Source organism: Crocodylus siamensis, chromosome 4, assembly GCF_052110815.1.
Source record: "Crocodylus siamensis isolate JL-2025a chromosome 4, ASM5211081v1, whole genome shotgun sequence".
Lineage (NCBI taxonomy): Eukaryota > Metazoa > Chordata > Crocodylia > Crocodylidae > Crocodylus > Crocodylus siamensis.
The window spans coordinates 163,075,591-163,088,390 of NC_143398.1; the positions used below are offsets into that span (position 1 = coordinate 163,075,591).

The 12,800-nt window shown below is 55.2% G+C and overlaps 1 protein-coding gene across 1 annotated transcript in view; it reads left to right on the plus strand.

Annotated features, from left to right (window-relative positions):
* Window positions 1-12,800, plus strand: part of ITGA3 (integrin subunit alpha 3) — a 42,415-nt gene that overhangs the window by 15,583 nt on the left and 14,032 nt on the right. The window contains 12 exon segments of the mRNA XM_090041676.1: window positions 4,006-4,133; window positions 4,707-4,795; window positions 7,396-7,645; window positions 7,999-8,082; window positions 9,088-9,203; window positions 9,205-9,296; window positions 9,580-9,773; window positions 10,298-10,386; window positions 10,812-10,948; window positions 11,576-11,662; window positions 11,877-11,944; window positions 12,431-12,567. Of these exon segments, the coding sequence (XP_089897802.1) occupies window positions 4,006-4,133; window positions 4,707-4,795; window positions 7,396-7,645; window positions 7,999-8,082; window positions 9,088-9,203; window positions 9,205-9,296; window positions 9,580-9,773; window positions 10,298-10,386; window positions 10,812-10,948; window positions 11,576-11,662; window positions 11,877-11,944; window positions 12,431-12,567 (1,471 nt within the window).

Here is a 12,800-nt window from a genome sequence, read left to right on the forward strand (position 1 = left end):
ATGCTATCCACTGCCTTAAATAATGCAAGGAAGTGCTCAGATTGGGGAAAACATTAGGAGAAGCTCTCTGAGCCTGAGCGCAAGTGCATCTTGGAACGAATACATTATGGATTAAGGCCACTGACTGTACTCTCCCACCCCCTCGGTTCCACCTGCTCTCTTCCTTACATGGCTCTGTCTTGCTCCTCAGAGAAGCCCATGTGCCGCCCCCCCCAGCCCCCCCCCCCCGACCTTGCTCCTTGTGCCAAGGCCCTTCCACAGGAAGCCCTGGCACAGGGAAGCTTACTCAACCCTGGCATCCTGTGTGTGTAAAGCTGGAAGTGGAGTGACCTGTCAGAAAAACATTTTCCCACCCTGAGCTGTGGGCATCTGAGTCACTCTGCCCTGCTCTCTGCAGCCCCGGGCCTAACAATGGACCTGCCTGGACTCCTACAAGAAGGGGAATGCCACATGGCGGGGGGGGGGGTCATCTGCAAGGGCTGAAGCAGCTAGTGCTGCCTTGGTGCTCCACTCCCATGTGCCTGCTGCTCGACTCCTGCTGGGCAGGCTTTTCACTGGCAGCCTTTCTGCCTCAGCCTGGTTTCAGTTCCATGCTGGCCTCTGTCCCAACCTGCTCCTCTGCAGTGCCTGCCCCAGCCTCTCTTCCTCCCCCAGCAGCAGCTATGCTGAACTATTGCTCATTAACCTTTTTCTTTGGCTGGGACATAGACCTCGCCTGCTCGCTGCTGGACGCAACTCAGCTGTTCTGCCAGGGGAAATGCAACCAGGCAAGCCAGCACAGGATTGCTTGCAGGGGGTCTGTGTTCCACCCCAATTCAGATGCACTTGCAGGAAGATGGGGTACCCTGTGCGTGTGTGTGTTGGCCCATGCTTTTCATGTTGCTCCATTTCCACACACGCATATGCATGCTCAGCCTGGTTGCTTTGTCCTAATGCCCACGGAACAGCTGATTTTTCTGTCCCGCTCCCACCTCAAATTGACCCCATCACCTCCCAAGACCTGGCCTGTAACACAGTGCCAGTGTTGTTAAAGAGGCCTGAGCATGAGTAAACTGAATGGTTACAGCTTCATGAGGAATTTCATACTCCTTAGAGTATAAAATGTTTACTCTGCCCTGGAGGCTGGATTTGGACAGAAGAAGGATGGCATAGTGGCAGAGCACTAACTTAGAACAAGAAAGTCCTGGGTTCCTGGCCTTGTTCTGCCACAGCCTTACTTTGTGACCATGGGCAAATCACTTAACTTCTCTGTGCTTTGCTTTCCCTTCTGTGCAATGAGGAAAGAGCACTCCCTCACCTTGCAGAAAGGCTTGTGAGAGTAAGTACACTGAAGAGTATGAGAGAAGCTAGTGATAGCAGCTGTATAAGGGTGTTAGAGTGTTTTTGATCCCTCCATGTTTTTCTCCATGCAGCGTGGCTGGAGTATCCCTGTGTGCACAGGGGGGCAGGAGTGACCAGACTTGACTTGTCTCTATCCTGCTGTCCACCTTCTCTTGTTCATAAGAGAGTAGATCCCAACTGCTTACAACACAGAAGTGTACTTAGGGGTTTAAGTGTGATCATATTCCACCCTCCTTGTGTCCCTAAAGAGCCATTAACTCCATGCAACCTGCTGTCGTTTAGCCTTAAAACTAAGTCTCAGAAACATACCAAGGAGGACCTACCCATCTTCTGTGTTTGCAGTTTTTCAGGGACTTGTGCAAGGGGGACAGAATCTCACTTCTTTGGTGAGTAAGTCCCTCTAGGATCTCACCCAAAATGTTTGCCCTGGTCCAGGGAGTTGCTTTCAATGTACTGGCTCTGGACTGACTGGGTCACATGCTCAAGAGCTGCCTACTACCGAGGGCCTGTTGAGCTGGGCTGGCTTTGGGTATATCACTTAATCTCTGTGGACCTCTCTTTCCCCGCTTGTGCCTTGCAGCTAGGAATCTTTCAGGGGAGCTGTGAGCCAATCCAGTTGGGAAGGTAGCTGGATCCTGCAGTCCAGGGGTTGCAGAGCTGTGGAGACAGCTGTGAGTTGTACCCAAAGTGAGATTGTACAACAACCAAAGCACCTTGGGCTTGTCTCTGAGGCTTTTTAATCCAGGCTTGTTCCTCCTCCCCATGCCAGAGGAATGCTACCAGGCCCTCTTGAGTTATAGAAGGCGCCCACTTACACACGAGGAATGTAAATAAAGCAGTGAGTCGGGCTGTGAATTTCGTCAGGGTCTGGTCTCTCTCCGTCCTGCATCTTTGGGGAGGGATCAACTACCGGAGGTAAAATTCTACTCCAGGGACAGGACCTCGTAAAACCAGGATCATCTGATTGACTCCAGTGCCAGCTTCATGTGTGCTAGGGCCCCAAGGAACATGCACCAGTTGGCCTTCAAAGCATGTGTCAGTCTAAATTGGGATGAGGTCAATGTAGGGGGCAGATCTTCTGTGGTGTCTGCAGTCTCCTGAAGCCCCTGGCACTGTCTGGACTGGAGTCTTGGCCGTCTAGGCGATATGCAGCTAAGTTGCACTTGGGCACTAATAGCGAAACAAGATTCAGGCCTTGAAGATGGGTTGATGGATGAGCTGAACCATGGGTCTGATCCCATCCCACTGGCCCTGCGTTTCCATCCTGAGACCTCAGTGCAGGAATAGGCCCAGTGGGGAGCAGGCATGTAGGTCTGCCAGGCGGTGGCTGCATGGAGAGTGGTGCCCTTTGGCTCCTGTGCTGTGTACAGCCCTCAGAGAGGGACTTGCTGTCGTGCACAGCAGAGGGGCAAAGGACCTGCTTGGGAGCGAGAACTCAGCTGGGCACTGACTTTGGCTGCTTCCCTCTCTGAAGCTGTGTCCCTCTGAACAGCCTGTTCATGCAGGTGGCGGGGGTGGGGAGGAGGTCCTTTCTGCAGTGCTTACCCCTAATAGTGCCTCTAGCGTGGGACCATGAGTGCCTTGGGGTGTGAGCTGCTAAGAAACCAGTGTACTAACCAATTTCTGAAGGTGCCACAAGTAGTGGTGGCCTAGAGGGGGTCACTTCCTCTGGGGGCCTAAGACAGACATGCTCCGAGGTGCAGCGGGGCTGCCCCCAGCCCCACCTCCAAGCAGTGACTGCCCAGGCCAGCAACTGGGACACGTGAGGAGGGAGAAGTTGGCGAATCTTTGACACCGCCCTCCCCACCCCCCATTCCACACATATGCACACAAATAATATATAGCCATGGCAACAGAGCTTCCTGCTGATGTTTCAATAGAAATAGGGGCTGAGCAAAAATAAACACATAGATTTGGAGGGTTGCTGTATTCCCTGCCCTCGGTGATGGGCAGTCCTACAGATACCAGGGGGCTGGGGCAGGAGGATGATTCCTAAGTGACAGGCAGCCTGACTGACAATCAGGGAACAAGCCCTCAATGGCAGGAAGCCAGACTGACATTCAGGCAATGGTCTGATAGGAATGAGCTGTTATCTGTAGCTCAGCTACCTCCAGGGAATTGGTAACAGGGATCAGATTGGGGTTCTTAGCCTATACCAGCCCCTGGGGCCCTTGCCTCAACAAGGTGTGTGTGGAGCTGTGTGTAAATGCCCAGTCACCATGGAAAAGCCCTGTGGGAGTGCTCATGGACCCCTTGGTGGTCTGGGCACAGCGAATGCTCAGCATTGCAATAAACAACTCCCCCATCAATGGGTAGTTGAGTTTGCTCCGGGGCTGCCTGTAGCCAGGTGTTTGCATAGCATACCTTTGACGTTTATAGCCACCATTGACGTCTGCCTTCCTGAATCCCCCTGTACACTCATGGTCCTAATCTGTTGGACTGGGGCAGGCATTGCTGTGCACAGTGCAGCAACAGCTATGTTTGCACCAGAGGTGGCTGCATTTTGGCAATGAGCAAAACGATCCCTTTTCTGCCTGGGGAGCTTGCAGAGATGGATTTAATGTTTGCAAAGCGCTCGGAGAGCCTGGAGTGGAAAGTATGATGAGAAGTGCTGGCCATAAGGACTGAAGCCCTGGGACCGTGACTCCCTTGTGTCTTCCCCAGGCTCCTAGCTGGAGCCCCCCAGGATGTAACTGCTGTGGAGGGGAATGCCACGCGGACAGGCTCCATGTACTTCTGCCCACTGAGTGCCTCCATGACTGACTGCGAGCGGGTGGACATAGAAGAAAAGAGTATGTGAGCACTCCCCTCCCCTCAATATTGGACAGGTCTCTCCTTCCCCAGACTCTATCCTGGGCAGCCTGGAAGCTTGGGGGTTAAATCCCCTTCCTCCCTCTGCCAGCTGGGGTGGTGCTGGCTTTGCTGGTGCTGCTGTATTTACCCTGTGCTGGAGGTGCAGGGAGGGGCCTGTTAACCATTTAAGAGATGAATCCATGCTGGGTGGGGGGAAGCTGGGCTTCCAAAGGGAATGGGAGGGAGCAGCCTTCACTGCAAGTGTCCCTTCCTTCATCCTCACTGCACCCTGATGCCTGCCTCATACAGTGCATGGGGTGAGCACCCCTGTGACTGCTTTGTCCTGAATAGGGCCTCCCAGGGCGACAGGAGGATTCATCCCCTGTAGTTGCTTGATTGTGACTTACCTGCTGCAGAGGGATGAGGGACTTTGCCCTGTGTGGGGGAGGGGAGGGGCTGTCTCTTGCTTGGAAGGGGGGAGGAAATCTGTCCCCTGATTGCATGGGGAGTGCAAATGGGTAGGCCTGGGGTCTCTGCTCTCTTGTCAAGTGTTTGTTGCCCTGTGTGTGCAGGTGTGCCACAGAAGAACATCATCGAAGACATGTGGCTGGGGGTGACCATCGCCAGCCAGAGAGAGCAATCTGGGAGGGGCAGAGTGCTGGTGAGTGCAACATGATGAGGTAGCTCCAGGTGTGCATAGAGCAGTAGGTCCCACGTGTTGTAGTGAGCGCCCTATTCACCATTGCCCAGCAGCTAGTATGACCTGTGTCTGGCTGCAAAGTGGATGGGGAACTAGGGGCAATCGGGTTGTGTTGTTTGCACTAGGGTACATACACTTTGTTTGCACCTTGCAGGGCAGTGGGGAAATAGCCCCATGTCCTGGTGTCAGAGCTAGGGAGATAAGCCCACTGCCTTGGGCATCCTGGGTGCATTCCCACCTCTGTGTGAAATGAAACACCACCCAGTCACTCACTCTTTGCACTTTGTGTTTGCCTTGTATAGGTGTAACTGCTGAGATAGGGGGCAAGAGAGCACAGGATCCAACCCCAGAGTGTCAGGACTCCTGGGTTCCTGAGTTTATCTTGTTACACAGCCACAGTCAGATCACTTACCACAGTTTGCCATGCTCTGAAATGGGGATAACTCCACCTGGTTCTGCCAGGAATGTTGTGGGTCATGAGACTAAATTAGTCAATGGGCTTATGGTGCAACATAGTATGCTGGGAGCTATAGGCTCTTTGGGTGGGGGTGGGGGGGGCAGTGAAGGCAGGCCAGTTCTTCATGGTGGGGGAAGTATCTGGTTGCCTCTTTGAACGGGATGTCATAGAACACAGAGTCTGCTCCTAAATTGCAAAGGCAGCTGGGAAGAAACCAAGGGAGAGAGCAACAGCCACAGTGCCAGCAGCTCAGTCCGTGGGAAAGGCAGTGAAGCAATCCAGAGCTTGAAGGGAGCATGGCCCTGGGGGAGCTAAGAGGATCTGTCTTAACCACTGAAGCTTGGCAGAGGGAATTGGCTGCAGAGCTCTCCCAGGACTCTCTCCACCAAGCCCGTCACCCATCACCGTGGTACCTGGACAACACAAGAGTCCACGGGCTGTGTCCTCCATCACCCTGTGCCTCGTGCAGTCATTTACATATGTGTAAACAGTTCCCGTTGTAGTAATATTTCAAGCTGGTGGAAATGGAGGCCTGAGGTGCAGAGCCCAGCAGCCCCCTCCTCCTCTGCTCCTCCATGTTCCTGTTGTCTGCTTTGCAAGGGAATGCTGGAGCCACTGAATTTTTCTCTCCTTCCCCCACTTGCCCTGAGTTCCTGCATTGTCCCAGGCCCAGACTCAGCTTTGCAGAGAGTCTGTTTCCTGACCCAGACTTCTTTTTTTAAACACATTTGCTGCTGGAGGGATGGCCTGTGCCCTATCCCTAGAAGGTCAGGTTTACTACTGGGATAATTCTGGGTCTTTCTCTGAAATCAGCCCAGAGAGCTGGTATGGGGCCTGCTGCAGAGAAGGTGAATTATATACAGGCAAGGGCACCTCTCACCTGCTGTTTGGAGTATATGGGGTGGGTGTGCCAGGGCATCTAGTCTCCAGCCCTTTGACTGAGCTTGCCACTAGTGTGTCTACAAAGTCACACCCCTACTGGGCTGCTGAGGTCTATATACACATCAGGTTGGCCCACTCTGGTTGCACACCTCCTTGCTAGGGCATGAGCCATCATAGGATCATAGAAAAATAGGATTGATAAGGCCTCCAGAGAGCCATTTGATCCACACCCTGCTCCAGTCAGGGTCAGCATTGTCTAAACCAGCCCAGCCAAGGTTTTGTCCATCCGCTCTTAAACACGGCGGAGATTCTACAGCTTCTCTTCTTCTCTCATTAGGGTGGTGAGCAAACAGCAGATGGGTACCTCCAGATTATCCCCAGGCTCTCAGTGCCAGCCCCTGTGACCTTCTGGCCTCGACCCATTCTGGGTCCCAAACCAGTGAAAGATCACAGGCTCAGGCACTGTGCAAGCCCTCAGGATAAATGGGTTTCCATGCTCCAGGGCATGGAGTGATGACCATCTGGGGTCAGGCATGTGGGACCTGCCTTGCCCAAGGGCACAGCATTGCTTTTTCACAAGAGTTTTACACCCACCTGCTAAACATCCAAGTAATGGATGCTCAATAAGAGGTTGGTGTTTGGCTTGGAGGCTCTGATCAGAGAGGCAAGAGAAACTGCTGGTCTGAGCCCCTGCGGTACTGGGGTGGTAGAGGCAATGTAGGCTATAGGCTTGTGCCACCATGGGATGGGGGAGGACACAAAAGGTGGTGGATGCTGTACTCTGATCTGGTAGGATTGGGGTGGGGATCTAGAGGAGAGGGACCTTGGTCTAGTCTGGTGCAGTAGGGACAGGATATCAGGGTTACATGGACTGGTGTTGCTTGGGATACCAGGGTATAGAGACCCCTGCTCAGGCTGGGATGTGGCAGGAGAGGGATATTAAGAATGCTGCTGTAGCCAGCAGGGGTGGGAAGGCCATATTGGGGCATATGGACTGCTGCTGAGGGCAGGTGTAGCAGGAGAGCGGTGCTTGAGGTTATGTGAATTGTAGTGCAACAGGAAGGCAATATCAGGGTGCATGGACCATGGCTCAGGGCGGCTGCAGCAGGAGGCAGTGGGAATTGGGCTCAGCGGGATGACCCTGGTGGGGTAGAGTGCCTGTCTATGGCTGCTCAGTGCCCACGGCCTGCTGGGCACTGATGTGGTGCCCCCTGGCTGCCAGGCCTGTGCTCACCGCTACACCGAGGTGCTTTGGGCAGGCAGTGAGGACCAGCGGCGCATGGTGGGAAAGTGCTACGTGCGTGGCAACGACCTGAAGCTGCAGCTGGGTGACGACTGGCAGACATACCACAACGAGATGTGCAACTCCAACACTGATGCTGAGGAGACTGGCATGTGCCAGATGGGCACCAGCGGCGGCTTCACCACCAACACCATCTACTTTGGGGCGCCTGGTGCCTACAACTGGCAAGGTCTGTGCCCCGCCCAACCCCTTGCTGGAGTGTAGCCATCCCTAGTGCTCATCTGGTGTTGCTGCAGCTGCCCAAGGGATATTTTGCTGGTGACATTGGCACCCTTGGGAGCCTCCCTGCTGGGTGGGTGGGCTGGGTTCAGGGCTGGTGTGGAGGGTGAGTTTAGACCACACAGGCTAGGGGAAGGGAGAGGAGCCTGGGCTCTGGGGCTGTGGAGCAAGCAAGGGAGGCAATGAAAGGCAATGAGAGATCTTTGTGAGAGATCCCATCCCCCTCCTAATCCCTCTCCCTGTCCCCACTTGGGCTGTGCCCGTCTCTGGCTCCAGCTTGCTGTTTTTCCTTCCCGGCTGCAGGGACTAACTACATGCTGCAGCGAGAGAGCTGGGAGCTGTCTGACTTCTCGTACCCGAACCACAAAAATGGCAACATCTACATAGGTAATGACAGCTGCTTCACCTGTGTCTGGGGGCAACATCCCTCCGTGCTAGCATGATATGGGAGAGTGTGGTGCAGAGAAAGCAGGTACCGGGGCCCCAGAAGGCCTGGGTTCCAATCCCAGCTCTGTCACTTTTCCCTATAGGGCTGCTGGACAAGTCACATGACTACTCTGTGCCTCAGTTTCCCCTTGGGCTCCTCTCTGCCCTCTCTTCCACATGGTCCTTGCAGGCTACATGTATCTAGGCCTTTCTCTTGCCCCCATGAGTCATGCCTTGGGGTCCAGACTACTGGGATGTCTGAGCCAGGGCTGTGACCTTTTCTGGCAGGAGCTGAAGGGGATTTCTCCACTCATGCTGGCTCCTCTCCTGGCGCACACTGCTATAGGGACTAGTAATTCATGAGATGCTTAAACCCAGGCTGCTTGCCGAGCCTCTGGGGCCTGTGCCCTGAGCTGGAAATCTCCTCAGGGGCCCTTCTCTGGGGAGCTGCCCCTGGGCCAGGAGGATTCTGGGAATGGAGCCTCTCAGGGGGGTATGTAAACTGTGAGTTTGTCAGGCCTCAGCCCAGTCCACAGTTTCTGCATTGCTTAAGATATATGTGCTAATGCTCCCTTTTGCTATCAGCTCCTGTGAGGAAGACAGAGCTGGCCTGGGTCCAGGCTGCTTGCAGTGACGGGGTCAGGACAAGAAGGGGTCGGAGAGGCATTGCTTACAAGTCCTTAGTGAGGACACCAGGGGTCTGGTCCAAAGCCTATTTTAAGCCCTCCCACCCAGCTTTGGCTCTCAGCCTCACATGTCCTGTGTCTCCATATGGTTCCACATGTGGTTGGGACCAGCTCTGGCAGCCCCATATGAAAGGCCAGGCCCTCGTCTGTAGCTTCAAGCAATGTGGCCCCTTGCAAATGCGCTTGTTATGCCTCCTGGGAGGGCTCTACAGGTTCTGAGGCCTCTTTCCCCCTCCCTCCCCTCCCTATTCCACCCTATGGGGCTTGCTCATGCCTCCAGGTTATACCATCCAAGCCAGCAGTGCTGTGCTGCACAAGGAAAACCTCACCATCATCTCGGGGGCACCCCGCTACCAACACACCGGTGCTGTGTACCTGATGATCAACCGCTTCGGTCAGCAACCTGGAAACGAGCCTCATGCTGGTCGGGGAGCAAGTGGGCTCCTATTTTGGGAGTGCCATCGCCCTAGCCGACCTCGACAACAATGGGTGAGATGCCAAGAGGCCACTGGTGATGGGGAGGCCACCTGGCAGTTGCTTTGTAGAGAACAGCGGGGGGAAGGGACGGAGGGGACAATGAGACTTTGGGGTTTCCTGAGCTGTGAAGAGTGTCTCTGTGGCTCCCAGCTTTGAGAGGTCTCCTTAGCTTTGAGGCCTGGTTTTCATACCTTGTAGACCTTGGGGTCTTCCTAGCTTTCAACCTCCTCTGACTCACTGCATTGTAGCCTCCTCCACCCCCCCCTGAGCCCAGCTTTGCATTGTCCCCCTCCAGCTGGCAGGACTTGGTGATCGGTGCCCCCTACTACTTCGAGCGGAAGCAGGAGGTGGGGGGTGCTGTCTACGTGTACATGAACGAAGCTGGCAGCTTCCAAAACCAGCCCAGCCAGATCTTGAAAGGCCCCAGTAACTCCGCCTTTGGTTTTGCTGTGGCCAGCATCGGAGACGTCAACCAGGATGGCTTTGAGGGTGGGTGACGCTTTCCCTTGGGGCTCCTGGGACAGGTATCTGTCACCCAGGGAGCGTGGGAGGCATCTGGGGTGGCTTGGGCTCTGGTGAGGCAGGGGGGTGAATGGGGTTTTGGGAAGTCTCAGGAGGAAGTGTGGAGTAAGGGGATGTGGGTGGGTGGGGTGGACTTTGGGAGGTTGGCAGTGGGGCGTGGGGAGCTCTGGTGGTGCCATGAGGTTGAATATGGAGTTGAGGGGATTGGGTGGCATGGAGTGAGGCAGGGTTTAGTGGGGTATGCATGCACAGGGAGCAGCAGGGCTTGTGGAAAGCTCTGTAAGTCATGAGGGCTTGTCATGGGGCTCAGGGGACTGAGGGATTGTGTGGGTGCTGCTTGGCATAGGGCTTGGTGTGGAGCATGAGGGCATACAGGGCTCAGTGTGGGATGTGGGGACTCTGGGGCACATGGGGTTCAATGGGCAGTACAAGGAGCCACAAAAGCATTGGTCTCTGGGCCAGTTCTGCCTGACCTATTGCTTCTTCCACAGACATTGCTGTTGGGGCCCCCTTCGAGGGCTCGGGCAAGGTCTACATCTACCACAGCACTTCTGGGGGCCTTATGGAGCTGCCCCGGCAGGTAAAGGTGTCTTGGACCAGTTGCTGTGAGTGGTACAGAGGGCACTCTGGAGACCACACTCCCTCTTGAGACCCCTGAGAGGAGCAGTGGCACCTCCAGCCCATGGGAGCTGTGGGTGGTTGGGAATGACCTTCCTGCTGCCCCCAGGTACATGCTGCCTCTCCTAGGGCACTAGTCTCTGGATAGGTTGACAATCCTCACCCTGAGGGGAGTCTCAAGAGACAAGCGTAGACCTAGATAGAGGGCCGGGGACAGCTGCTCAGGTAAAAGGGAAGGGAGGAGGCAGGGGATGGGGTGGGGGTTGTGTGTGCATGCAGGCGCTGCCCCAAGCCCCAGAATGTAGAGCAGGACAGGCCCTGAGGGCAGTTGCCATAGCACCAGTGGGTGATCCTCCCCCCCCACCTACATCCCTCTGCCTCCTGCAGGTGATCAGTGGGGCAGACCTGGGCCCTTTCAAGTTCAAGACCTTTGGTTACTCTCTCAGCGGGGGCATGGATGTGGATGGCAATTCCTACCCAGACCTGCTGGTGGGGAGCTTGTCTGAGAAGATTGTTCTGCTCCGGTAAGGGAGATGGGGCTGGGAGTGACAACAGTGGTGCAGACAGTGGCAAAGCGGTCCTGACACCATGCTTCCTGCTGGGGGCTGAGCATGGCACCTCCAGCACGCCCACCAGTTGTACCCACTGCACAGTAGGAGGCTGGCATCATTGTTGGATCAGGCCACTAGAGGGAGATGCTCACACAGGTGATACCCTGGGCAGTGGCACCCCCCCACCAGTCTGCCCCATACAGAGTACCTTGTAGAGCCAGCTCTGTCCCCCATTGAGCCTGGGTGAGTCCTGAAAGCAGTAACGCCTGCCCTTCCAGGTACTGTTACATAGGCCCCAGACTGACCAGGGTATCATTTGACCATTGCTGGATTGGAGCCAACAATCTCCAAGGGCAAGGCTCCAGGGGTCCTATGCAGTCCCCTTGCAGGATGGGATGGGGATTGCCCTAGCCCCTGCCTCCTTAAGCCCTCCACTGTGCCCTGGACAGCCCCACAGGCAGAACAAGGGGAGCTAAGCAACCCTGGACACTGGTGACTGGAGATTTTGGGGGTCACTTCTGTGACAAAAACAGTCATCCGGCCCTGATGGGTGCTCAGCTGATGCTTTTCTCTCCCTTTGTCTGTCTCTCCCTGTGGTAGAGCTCGTCCTGTGATCAACATCCTGAACAAGACCTTTACAGTGACTCCAAGCCTGGTAGACCCAGCCAAGTGCAACCCCCACTCCTGGTAAGGGCTGCCTCCTCCCATGATTGCCCACCTGGCGGTGGGGTGGTGCCCCAAGGTGCAGCTTTCCATGGTGCTGCTTGTGCAGGTCATGGCCAGGGAGAGCCCGGTGATCCTGAAGCACGTGGCGGCTAGGCAGTTCAATGGCTGGTGCCAGAGCAGAAAGGTTTCTGCTGGCTGCTCTTGTCCCTCTGACTCTTTTTTCTGTCCTTTGCAGCATCCGGGTGCAGGTCTGCTTCTCCTACAACCAGAGTGCTGGAGATCCCCGATACAAGGAGCAAATTAGTGAGTGGGTCAGGGAGGGAGGGGGTACTCTGTAGCTGGGAGGGGGTGATGTGTGTCCATGCATTTAAGTAATAACAACACTGAGTGTACACTGCAAAATGTGCAGTGGTGTGTGTGCGCAAATGTGCAATATAAGCAGTGGGGTGGTGTGTGAAGTCATGCATGCAGTGGTGCATGCATGTATCAGCGTACATTGGTGTGCAAGCAGGTATGCAGTGCATGCTGTGGTGCATGTACACACGATGGCACAGGTATGTGCAAGATATGTGGTGGTCTGAATGTGAACATGCACAGAGGTGTGCATGTCTGTGCAATGGTGGACATGCAATGGGATGGGCGCACTGGCTTGTGCACACATGTGTATAGTGGTATGTGTGCAAGCATGGTGTGAAGAACACTGTGCATCTTGGCAGGCATTTGCCACTCTGCAGAGTCAGTGCTGCCATGCCAACACCATCTCCAGCTCTGCTTTCCCTCTCTCTGCAGATCTGCTCTACACTCTAGAAGCTGATAGGGACCGGCGCCCGATCAGGGTGAGATTTGCTGAGACAAACTCTGCTGTGTACAGGGGCGTCTTCTCCATGCCAGACACCAAGTGCCAGGACCTGGAGCTCCTCCTGCTGGTAAGAAAAGGGTGGTGCAGACCCTGCTTTGCTAAGGCATGGCAGTGGGGCTGGCACAGGTTGCCTGGTCTCTGTGATGCCCTGCTGAGAGCTTGTGGCCAGGCACAAAATGGGCCTGGGAGTAGAGAGCTGGGCTGGGGTGTACCATGGGCCCAGCGCATGGAGTGTATGGGGGTGTGGGAAAGGGGGGTAGGAATCACAGGCGGCATATCAAGATTCAGAGCAACTCAAAG